At 31.9% G+C, this 12946-nt stretch overlaps 2 protein-coding genes across 10 annotated transcripts in view; one reads left to right on the top strand and one right to left on the bottom strand.

The window, feature by feature from the left end:
• PMCH (pro-melanin concentrating hormone) overlaps positions 1–5298 on the top strand; it is a 41904-nt gene extending 36606 nt beyond the window's left edge. The window contains exons 2-3 of the mRNA XM_054445263.2: positions 4556–4743; positions 5092–5298. Coding sequence (XP_054301238.2) covers positions 4556–4743; positions 5092–5298 — 395 coding nt within the window. The remainder of the gene's footprint in view (positions 1–4555; positions 4744–5091) is intronic.
• The window catches only part of PARPBP (PARP1 binding protein), an 84178-nt gene continuing 75976 nt past the window's right edge, over positions 4745–12946 (bottom strand). For 7 of the 9 annotated variants that reach the window (XM_054445682.2, XM_054445676.2, XM_054445678.2 and 4 more), the window contains 2 exons: positions 6822–6957; positions 4745–6312 (listed from right to left, as the gene is read on the bottom strand). In XM_054445682.2, coding sequence (XP_054301657.1) covers positions 5972–6312; positions 6822–6957 — 477 coding nt within the window. In that variant the 3' untranslated portion in view covers positions 4745–5971. Of the gene's footprint in view, positions 6313–6821; positions 6958–12946 lie in introns of those variants that run through there. The other 2 variants (XR_008493094.2, XR_008493093.2) reach the window with 1 other exon arrangement.

Genomic DNA, 12946 nt, shown 5'->3' with positions numbered 1-12946 from the left:
ATTAATAAAGGGATGGAGGGATAGAAGTAAAACATTAATGGTAAACTCCAGGTGAAAGTGTATGGGTTGTTTACTATAGAAATCTGAGAAGGAATTTTAAGTTTTCTTATATCTTTTGATAATTTATATAAGTGAGCAATCTTGGCTTTTACATTCATACAATTCGCCACTAAGAAATTGATGATTCTCAGTAAGCCAATGGCCAATTGCCATTTAATTTACTGGCAACACATAGCAAAGATGTGTTAATTGGAACAGAGAACTTTAATAAAGTGACTTGCAAATATACAGTGTTAGCAATAGTTCTACAGAAAATGAAAATCATATTTTATATAAGCCTTTTGCCTTTGCAAGGTTTACTGACCCACCCAAGCCCATCTGGCAATAGTTTTACTTCTCCAAAGTTCCCTTCTACTACTTGGGGACATTCCATTTTCAGCATCAATTAAAACGAAGTCTACTATGCTCCACTGCACATCACAGTAACCAATGTTTTTTTTAAAAAAGTTATCATTAAAAAAATTGGAAAATGTCTCCATAATTAAATGGTTATGGCAAAACCTCATAATGCTCAGAGGCTATGACAGTTTAAACAAAATAAAACATTAACTTCTCTAAACCGTCAAAATCATTTGGATTTGGTCCCAATTTTGAGTGAAGATCAGCCAAGCCAATTCATCCAGTGGAAATTTAAAACAAAGTACATAATTATTAATATTTATTACCCTCCCACAACAGCATCTAAGAAAAAAGATTTCCATTAACAAGGACTTTTTTTTTTTTTTTTCAGACAGAATCTCACTCTGTCGCCTGGGCTGGAGTGCAACGGCACCATGTTTGGCTCACTGCAACCTCCGTCTCCTGGGTTCAAGCAATTCTCCTGCCTCAGCCTCTCCAGTAGCTGGAATTACAGGCACCCACCACCATGCCCAGCTAATTTTCATATTTTTAGTAGAGATGGGGTTTCACCATGTTGGCCAGGCTGGTCACAAACTCCTGACCTCAGGTGATCCACCCACCTTGGCCTCCCAAAGTGCTGGGGTTACAGGTGTGAGCCACTGCACCCAGCCTAACAAGGACTTTTATAGATTAAACAGGCACATCCAAACCAGGTTCAAATCACGGGAAACAAAGTAGGGCACAACTAACAACATTAAAAAGATAAGGAAGCTCTAAGATCAAAGAAGTCAAGGGATGTCAGAGTCCTTTGTTTATAATTATACTCACAAAACATTTACTGAGAAAGATCTTAATAGTCCCTGAGAAAATCAGCAGTTAAGTCTACCTCAGATAAAATGTACTTAAGTGAAATGGACAAATTATACAATAATGTAAATTCCTAAAACAAACTAAAAAAGAAACAGAGAAGCTAAATGTTCGTACAGCTACTGAAGAAACTAAATCAATTCTCAACAACAAAAATCCTACCAAGAAAACACCAAACCCAAAGTCTAACAAGAGAGAAAAGAAAGAAGGATAAATCTTGCCCCAAATGTATGAAATTAGTACAAACAATATCAAACCAGTCAATATAAAAAAGGAAAATCACAAATCAATCTTATTCATAATAAATGTAAAATGTACTAAATCAAATATTGCCAAATTGAATACGATAATTTAAAGGTTTCTTTCATGAACACATGGTTAGTTTAACATTAGAAAAATCTGTTAATACTTCCAAAGACTGAAGGAGAAAATGATCTGGTCATCTCAATATATGCAAAAAAAGCATTCAATAATATTCAACAACACTTCATGATAAAAACTATTAGTAAGCCAGAAATAGAAGAGAACATCCTGTACTTTATAACAAGTATCTATAAGAAACCTACAGCAAACATTACACTCAATGGTGAAGCATTAAAATCATTATCTGTAAAATCAGTAACACTGTAAAGATATCTCTTATCTCCATTTTCAGTATTTACTGGAGGTTTTGGCCAGGGTGTATGAACACACGAACAGACACACAGACATGTATATACAATATAGATGAACTTAGGAGAAAGAGATAAAATGCCATTATTTTATCATTTATATCAATTGTCTTCATACAAAATCCCAAAGAATCTATACATTTATACACTATTAAAAAGAAAAAAAAAATAAGAGTTTAGAAAGTTTTTTCTGTTATCAAATTACTATGCACAAGCCAAATGCACATGCACATACCAGCAATAATGTTAGAAAGATCATTTAAAAAATACAATTTATAATAACCAAAAATAAGAAATTCAATTAAATTATTAAGAATTATAATTCTCTCAACAAAGGTACGCAAGACCTTTATGAAGAAAAGAAAATGTCATTAAAGATTAAAGAAGAAAAAAAAAGATTAAAGAAGATCTAAGCAAATACAGAAAAATGCCATGCTCATAGATAATAAATTACCTTCAGGATATCAATTCTTCTCCAAAATTAATCTATAAATCTATAAAACCAATGTGATTATAAGTTGAGCATCCCAAATCTGAAAACCCAAAATCCAAAAATGCTCCAAAATCTGAAACTTGTTAAGCATTAACAACATGCTAAAAAAAAATATTCACTGAAGCATTTCAGATTTCAGATTTTGGAATACTTAACTGACGTAATGCAAATGTTTCAAATTCTGAAAAAAATATCCCAAATCCAAAAATACTTCTGGTCCTAAGCGTTTCAGATAAGGGATACCTAACTAGAACCTTAATATCCTGTCAAGTGTTCTTACAGAACTTGAAAAGCTGATTTTAAGATTTATATGGAAAAGAAATGACTAAGAATAGCTAAGGAACTGCTGTAAAAGAAAAACGTGGGTGAGTAGAGGGCTGGGAAATTTGACCAGATATTAAAAATTATTTTAAAGTTATATTAATACTGTAGATTTGGCTGTGGAACAGAACGTTCTGAAAGGAGCCCACACATATATAGAAATCTGATATACTGTAGAGATGGCACTGCAGATTAGTGGGGACAGGATGAATTCTTTGAGAAATATATAAGGACATTGGAAAAAGTAAAATTACATCTCTATCTTATATCATACACAAAATTACAGATGAATTACAAACCTAAACATGAAAGTCAAAATATTTAAACTTTTAGAAGAAAATACATGAAAACATGTTAATAATCTAAGGATTAAGAAGGATTTCTAAAGAAAAACAACACATTTAAAAGTAGTTGCCATAAAGAAAAAAGAAAAAAATTTAAACATTAAAATTAATCAGTTTAGTTCACCAAAAGACACCACAGAGGGGTTGAAAATATGTCACGAACTGAGAGAAAATAATTGAAACATATATAACTAACAATTAATATCCAGAATATATAAAGAACTCCCATAAATAAATTAGAAAAAGACAACCCAATAGAAAAATGGACAAAGCCAAAAAAAAAAAAAAAAAAGCATTTAACAATTTAACATAACAGGAAATATAAATGGCTCATAAACATATGGGAAGACACTTAACCTCTTTGGTAATTAGGAAAATACAAATTAAAAGGACAATGAGATACTTAAGAGTCAGCTAGGACATGGAACAATGGAAATTCTCATACCCTGCTTATCGGGGGCACAAATTGCTTACAACTATCTTGGAAAACATTTTGGCATTAGTAAAGCTGAACATATACATATTCCATGACCCAGTAATTCCATACTGAGAAATATACTCTAGAAAAATTCTTACATATATGTACCAGAAGACATATAAAAGAGTGTATTATCTTACTCACTGGGGTCAAAATTAGAAATTAACTCTGAAATGTTTAATTAAAAGTCATACAACATAAACTCATCATCCAAAAGTAATGTTTATGGGCACACAAATATTCTTTTCATGGACTTATTCATTAATTGTTAAATTCATTAATAAATATTTGTACATATTATCCTTTTGTAAATGCAGAGATAAAATACACCTGACAGCTCAATTTTTGATATAGCATTAATGGCTTTTTGTTCACATTGACAGGCATATGTACTTTAATCACCAAAAACTATATCAAGTATTTATAAAAGAAAATCTCTTTTGAGGATTATTTCAGTTTAATCAGGATTAAAAGGAAATAAAACTTCATCCTTATCATCCTTGAGTGAAATAACTTGAGTTTTAATATCTTTACTTAATCAGAAAATACACAGAAGGAAACAACAATATAGAGAGAGCCTGATGTCCTGTGGTCTTCCTTAATAACAACCCATTTTCAAGAGACTATAATCTACTCAACAGAAAGCGTTCTACCAAGGATCTTAATCAGATTCTGAGAAAATTCACACTCAAAATAAACAATGTGCCACTAAAACCAAAACAATGTAGGTATTAGCAGCTGCATAAAGGTTAGCCTCAATCTGATGAGTCATTTCTAAAATGATAAAAAGTATAATTCTTTGAAGTGCTTTCTATTCAAGCTGGAAAATATATAAAGATACAGAATCGTTTACCAAGCAGGCTGACAGAGAAATTTTTCATTTTCTTTCTTGTTTGACTGTATGCGAACATCAAACTAAGAATGGCAAAAATGAATCTCTCTTCCTATATATTAATAATAACATTTTCTTTGTTTTCTCAAGGTATTTTACTTTCAGCATCCAAGTCCATAAGAAATTTAGACGATGACATGGTATTTAATACATTCAGGTTGGGGAAAGCCTTTCAGAAGGAAGACACTGCAGAAAAATCAGTTATTGCTCCTTCCCTGGAACAATATAAAAATGATGAGAGCGGTTTCATGAACGAAGAGGAAAATAAAATTTCAAAGGTAAGAGGCAATGTGACTTGTCATTTATTTCAATGAAAATTTAAATGATTCTTACAAATCCTCTGAAAAGTAAAACTGATACTTTTATAAACAGAAGTATATGCAAACAGTCACAATATGCGTTAGGACGACTGATGATATTTCTTACATGCCAGGTAGTTCTTCCATCCTGGAAAACACCTCTTATCTGAAAGTATTTTTTCTCCTATAAATTTGCATCTAAGGTATTTTTAAAAAGTCAAAAACAGTGCAGAGCATCTTTGAATTGATCAACAAGAATATTATACAATTGTATTATAGTTCCACTCAATACAATAGCTAAAAACCAAATCAACCTTCTCTTTACAGAATACAGGCTCCAAACATAATTTCTTAAATCATGGTCTGCCACTGAATCTGGCTATAAAACCTTATCTTGCACTAAAAGGATCTGTAGCTTTTCCAGCTGAGAATGGAGTTCAGAATACTGAATCAACACAAGAAAAGAGAGAAATTGGGGATGAAGAAAACTCAGCTAAATTTCCTATAGGAAGGAGAGATTTTGACAGTGAGTAGTCTTTTCAAAATTCAATTCTTACATCCCACCACCATTAAACAGAACTCTGAGTTAAAGCGAATTTGGATGCAATCATAACAAAATCAAATAAGACCATGGCTCAATTACATCTGCCAAAAATGTGGGATTAAATAGCAACAATTAATTATTATCATTTTGGTTTACTCAGAATTAGTTATACTAGATCCATTCTTTTTATTCTTAATAAATTTTGTGTGATAATTATAGTCCTTTAAACAATTTGAACTTTCTTCTCCTTCAGTGCTCAGATGTATGCTGGGAAGAGTCTACCGACCTTGTTGGCAAGTCTGATACCTGTTGGTCCACATCATCTTTTCAGAAGAAAATAAAAGCATTTAATTGCCAATGGGAGGAGAAGCCCATACTGCTATTATAACTTGTGTATGTTAAATGTCTGTTTTAAAAGAAAGTAGTGTTAAGATGTATCAGTGACTGAAATGATATGCTTTCTCAGTGCATTAAACTTTGTGAAAATTCTGCGTAATTATGACTTACTAGTATTTTTAAACAATGCTTAACATACTAACCTTACATACACTGTAGACCAAAATAATAAATCATCATAATTTACACCTTGATCTCTTAAAAATTAAGCATGTCTTTGGTGAATGGTTTATAGATACATAAACCTAAAGCATATAAGACACAAATTTATAGTCTAAAAAACTGAGTTAACTTTGCCTGGCCAGGAATCAACTTGTCCTTGGCAGTACATTTATTACTTTTTGCTACTTTAGCTAGTTTGCCGTACAATTTATTCTGTGAATCATTTGATTTCTTAGGTATTTTAGCATTTTTATGTTGAGGTGGTTCATTTCCATTATCACAGAGAATATTTTCACCATCCAAATCCACCTGTTTCCTTTTTGAGCTTTTATTTCCTGTCTGACTAGTTGATTTTCTTGATACTTTTTCATTTTTACTTCTGTCCAGATGAACATTTCCAAAACTCGTTCCAATTGTTGATCTTCCAACAGATGAATTTACACCCTCTGTTATGCAAGATAAAAAGGGGAAAGGAATTATATAATACTGAGTATTAATATTCACGAGAACATTACAATAAACTTTAAAAATGGCTAATGAATATTCAAATTTTTATTTTTAAAGTAAAATAATGCTATAAATAATATGATTGACAAATATAGCTACATTACTATCCTATTACTTTTCATTTTACCATAGCATCTCTGAGTTAACTTTGGCCAGTAATCAACTTGTCAGCCCTATTAAGAAATATTTGTTTGAATGCATGACATTTAATCCTTAAACATATGCTACAAATTACTTCTTAAATACATTTAGTTAAATTAAACTGTGTCCTATTCCTATCCATAAATTTGTACTTAGATTTAACTTTTTAAGTAAAGTGAGGTCTTTAAAAATATAACCCTTTACATTTCACAGTACTTTGCAAAAATAATCTAATTTTACATAAGTTAAAACTAATTAGTAGACTAGAATTAAATTGTTATTTAATTGCACGAATAAGGTCAATTACCAGAAAGGTCATTTTCCATGTGAAGAACACACAAAGGCTTCGATGCTAAATTAACATTATTCCAATTATCCTTGCTTATCATGTAGTCATCTTTATAAGTACAAGCAAATTGGGATCTAATTAAAGTTTGCTTCATCTGGTAACAGAAAGCAAGAAGAAAATATGCAAATTTATTCATTATTTTATTTCTTCATCTAGATAGACACACACTCTATAGTAATCAAGGTATAAAAATTTCCCTTAGAAATTCTATTACTCATTGAGAACCTCTAACCTTTTATATTTCATAGTTTGCAAACTCATTCATTGCTATGGCTAGCATTTTTGTTCTTTTCCAAAATACTATCTTTATGTATATTTTTGATTTTTTTTTTTGGTAACAGTTACAAAACAATCAATTTTAGACTCTTCGCAGGGCTTTGTTACACGTTCCTGTGTCAGCGCTGCTTTGGAGCGTCTTATTGTAAGTAAAATAACAATACAGGTGATATACATAATCATAGAAAAATACAAGTTCTTCATCCTAAGAAGAATACAGCTCTTGGAAAAAAATAGCATATGGAATTCAAGAAATTAGGGAGGGAAGAAATGCTAAGATGAACAAGAACTAAGTGAGGTCAATCAAAAACAGGAAACTAGCAAAGAAATAAATTGCAAGTTAAAACAAAATGATATAGGAAAGACATTATTTCTCGAGTATTTAGGAAAGCAAGAAAGATGATTCAATGTATCATTCTAGAAAGATTTGACCAAGTGACTTAATGGTCAGAAGTTCAAAATATACTCTTGCATTTATCTTCAAACATCAAATAGGAGGGCCTAACTTTCTACATAAATAGGAGAAAATTACAAAGATAAACTCAATTCTTGACCATTGAAAAGGATGCCAAAAAAAGTAGTTTTGGAAATGTATTCCACAAACATAAACCAGTGAGCTATTGGGGGATAGAAATTAATTTTAGAACACAGTAGCCTATACAAATAATGCCAATTTCAACAATTACAAATGATGTGTAATACCATTCAGGTTTAATGAAGAGATGTCTCCAAACAATTAGAAGTCACCTGAAATCGTTTTCTGACATAGACAAAGTTTCAAATACATAATTCAATAAAGAAGACTTCAGTAATTCAAAAATTTCACACTTCGAGTGTAACTACATTACCCTGATTATTACTTACAGAGTATTTGTTGATAGTCATGAAATCTAAAACAGCATGACTTTACATTATATATTCTGTAGTTATATATTATGTTATATGTTCAAAGATCGATGCATTAATTCACTTAGATGTTTGTAAAGACAATGGCAGTGAAATCTATTGACTATGGCTTAGAAAAAGTTAGAATATTCACCTGTCCAGCTGCTTCAAAAAAGCAAGTTTTCTTAGGATGACAAATTTTCTATCTTTCTGACTATGAGGTCGGTGACAGTCTCCATCTCCCAGATCACTAAAAATTATGTTTCATGTGCTTACATGAAGCATTAGACAATTGGAGTTTTATCTTCCATTTAAGCATAAAATGCACAAAATTGAAAATAAACATGAAAATATACAAGATCAAAAACTATTTTTTTAAAAGTTGAACAGAATGGACTCACAACCCACTACCTTCATGAATCCCTATGAATGCAACACTTATTATATAGCTTCTACCACAAGATGCCCTATATATAACTGAAGATTTTAAGTAGCTCTTTCTGGACTTTATTAATCCTATAAATACAGATTTAAAGCAGTTGATAAACCTATTTAAATAAGTTTTATTAATAAAATTGACTCTATATTATACTACATAATAGTAGCATTATCCATGAACTTTTATTTCCATCTGCAAAACCAGTACTAACTGTTGACATTATCTTATCACACATTATTTTCACTTCACAAAAGTTATGGCTTATAGAGAATTATAAACTTATTGCTTATAAAGAGTTATAAAGAGTATAGTAAGACCACACAGGCAAATAGATGCTGAGTGGCTGGCTTGGATCACTCTTTGTAACCCAATAGTGATGGCACCTAGAGTTACCTTGGGAGATGTTAGCTTCTCACTGCAAAACTTTCATGAGTACCACCCATAAAATATTCTAAATAAAAATATAATACTAAATAATAATTGTATTATTTAGTACAGAAAACTAATGTTTCTTCAATCTCATGTTTAGCATGAACAAAAATTTCTTTGGAATGTTTTATTACTTTTATTAATTTTTAACATATAGTCTAGGTAAAAAAATCTTTGCTTGCTATACAAATAGTCACAAAATAAGTGCGATAGCTCTCCTTACAACTAGATTTCCTCAATTCAGGCTCCCCCATAGACGAATTCTAAACTCCTCAGAGACCATAGTACAATTTCAGAAAACTACCATCACAAGGCAATGGATTCCTGAAGTACTGAAAACAAGTTCAGATGTAAAAGAAAAATAATTAATGACTTTCTCTACCATGAAAAATATTATTTATAAACATATTAAAATATGAGAAATAAACACAACAGAATTCCCCCTTTGTATATTGAGATTTTTTCTTTTCATAAAGGATTATATGCAGATTTTCTTTTCCCTGCCCTGTACAAAAATCTCTTTTTTTTTAATCAATTACCACTTATTAAGTTCCAACTATGTGATAAGCACAGCGTATACTAGAGATTACTAGGATGGCTTCTACAACTTCAAAAACATTCTACTTATAAAATTTGCTATTGACAAACAGCTGGAAGGAATAACAAATAAATTGGATAACAGAATCAAGAATGAAAAGATTTCAGAAGGCTAGAACCATAAGTAGAAAATAATAGGATGAAAATGGATAGGGATAAACAAAGTCCAGTATTTAAGTTTAAAAATATCAATTACAGAGGTACAGGATGAGGAGAACCTGACTTGAAAACAACATATGTAAAAGACCTAGAGATTTAAATTGATATGAACTTGACTGAGCCAACAACTGTCCAACTAAGAAAGCAGCACAAAAAGATAAGATGATGTGATGGGAAAAGCATCAGATTTGCAGTCAGAAGACCTGGCTTCTAATGCTGGCCGTATTACTTATTAACTAGATAACTTTAGGGAAATCATTATACCTCTCACTTATCCACACATAATGGGAATATTTACCTCACAGAATTATCAGAACTGGATGCAGTTAACATATGTCAAGGTTATATAAACTGCAGAAATCTATGTAGACACTATATCATTATTATTGTAATAACATGTAGGAAGAGGGTATTCCTGTAAGAAAAAGATCTGTTCAATTAGATGTCTCAGAACCAGGCCAATTCTACAATGATTCTAGGAATGCAGCTCAAAAAAATGAACTTACAAACAGCTTCTTCATTTTAATTACTTAAACAATGCAACCTACATTGGCTTATATTTATAACTTAAAAGAGATTGCTTTTCCTTTGTTCATAAAAGTTGAATTTTTCTACACAAGATTAGTGGCTACATAGAACTGAGATTACTTCCTGTTGGAAATCTTCCAAATCTCTGTATTTGATTTGGAATCACAAATAAGCAAAACAATTCCCTCTTGAAAGTGCTTTTGAAGTACTAAACAACTAAGAATAATGTCCAGATTCATACATGCTGTTAAAATCATTTCATGTTCAAGTCACATGAGAGAAATGGATTGAAAGTATTCCTTTGTAGAGTGATTTCCCCCCTTTGGAAATATTTCTATCCACAGCATAATTGCAATGAACTTCACACTTGCCAAGAACTGGAAAAGTCCTTTTGCCACAAGCTCTTTTTAATTTGGAATTATTAGTAAGTTCCCAGTTTGAGGAAAATAGTACTTCACATAAGAAAGCCTGACTCCAGTTAAATTAAAATAAATGAATCAAAACACTGAAAAGTCATAGACACTCAGAGTTAGCTGCATTAACAAGAAAATGAAAGTTCTAAACCCCCATTATACCAATAAATATATTAGCAAGTTTGAAAAAGGAAATTATTCAACATACCTAGTAAATATGTAACTAAAAATATTCTAAATTTATCTTATTTTTACATTATCACATTTTTGAAAGAACAGAGATTTTATATCCTTAATGACATATTAATTGTATATAAATCAAATAATCCATTTCTTCACCAGTGAAATTCCATTTACTCTGCTTAATAGCAGAAAAAAATCTTTTTGACCTAAGTAGTAGCATTATCGTTTTATCACCCTTCATCATAATTGGCATGCCTTTATTTACTCTTTGAAGATAGCATAAACATTGAAGTCTGACACCTGACTATAAACCCTTGCTCTGTTACTTACTATATGTATGGTTTGCAAAATGATGCCTTCCAGAGTTGAGCAAGGATTAATTGGGATGAGGGATATAAAATATCCAGTATAAACACTGAACACTTAGTAGGTACTCAATAAATCCTGATCCCATTATTTCAGCTAAAACAAATTCAATTTTAATTCAGTCTAATACAAACATTCCTTTTTCATTCTAATGGAAAATGTTGCTCAGTCCCTTATGGACTTTGCTGAATGTCAACCTTCTCAAGGAGACTCCCACTTAGGGCTATTTAAAACCCAAACACACACAAAGGAACCCCACTTTCCTTAGCCCCTACCCGTTTTATTTCACTCCACAGCACTGATAACCTTCGAATATACCATATAATCCACTTGTTTGTTTATTGTCTGCTTCTCCCAACTAAAATATAAACTCCATCAGCAGTAAAACCCTTACAGTTTGACAACTGATGGCCAGCTGTGGTCCTCCTGTTGCCATCCCCTCCTTACAGGGTGAGGAGTGCCCAGAGCTTCAGACATGCTCACCAGGAAACCATGACCTCCTTTATAGATCCTGTTTCAGGGACCCCTGGGCACTGGGCTGGCACTGGCCTCTTCCTTTAGCCTCAAGAGCTGTTTATGGCAAGGGTGATGGGCTGTGGGGTAGATATACCTAATGGCAGAGTATCCTTCAGAGTATGAAACGAAATCAAGGTTGAAGGGGTTTCAGGGTAGGCCAGTGGCTTCCATTTATACTACTGCATCTCAGCTGTACAAATATTTAGAGAAGCCTTGTCCTTTAGGGCAGGAAGGTTTGTCTGTTTTTTTCACTGATGTATCTCCAGTGCCTAGGACTGAACTTGGTATACGGAGGTACTTACTGTTTTTTTGAATGAATTAATTAATGAAGTAAAATTACAACAGACTATAACAAGTATATGCAAGCAGAGCTGTGAGGAAACGGAAGCCATCAGCAAGCAAAAGTTTGGAGGTGGAAAAAGAGAACAGACTCTATAAGGTAACCACATGATAATTGTATGCTTGTATCAAAATACCACATGTACCCCATAAAAATATACAACTAGTATGTATCCACAATAATTTTTTAAGAAGTAAGTAGACTTGAAAAGAACAGCTACATCACCCTAGGAACACAAGCTTTGAGGTAGAAAAATACGGTCAGAGTAAACTCTACTCTGTTCAATAGGGTAAAGAAACTAGTTGGTACAGAAATAAGAGAGAAATATACATGCAGAGAAAACCTAAATCACATTTAAGTACAAAGAGCCATGCAGCTGAATTCCTTAAGGTGCTTAATATCCACCGTTTACTTTTGAGTTCTTAAATATTCTGCCTTTCTCTCTCGTCCTTACAATAAACCCCTTAAAAAATTACTCTATTCCTTAATACCATAAAAAGCATACTGTCCTTAATCTTCCCCAACATTATTTATTCACTGTTTTTTTTTCACAACTACCCTACACACATTCTCTTTACAACAGCAAGGCAATTTAATACTTTCATCATCGGTTGTTTGAAATGCTCTATTTCATTCTCTCTGCCTATTCAAATCCTATTTATTCTAATCTCTTATTATTTCCTCCACTTAATATGGATCTCTAGTTATTGCATTTAAGTGTATCTTTAATCCATTAGAACTGTATTGTTTAATGTGCTAGCCATGTGTGGTTAATTAATTACAATTAAATAAAACTTAAAACCCAGTTCTTCAAATGCAGTGGCCACATTTCAAGAGCTCAATAGCCACATGTGACTAGGACCTTCAGTAATGAACAGTACAAACACAGATCATTTCCATCACTGAAAGTTCTACTGCAGAGCACTGCTCTAGAACAAAGCTTTACAGTCTA

This window comes from Pongo pygmaeus, chromosome 10 (assembly GCF_028885625.2).
Source record: "Pongo pygmaeus isolate AG05252 chromosome 10, NHGRI_mPonPyg2-v2.0_pri, whole genome shotgun sequence".
In the NCBI taxonomy this organism is placed as follows: domain Eukaryota; kingdom Metazoa; phylum Chordata; class Mammalia; order Primates; family Hominidae; genus Pongo; species Pongo pygmaeus.
This window is presented reverse-complemented; position numbering and strand designations above follow the sequence as displayed.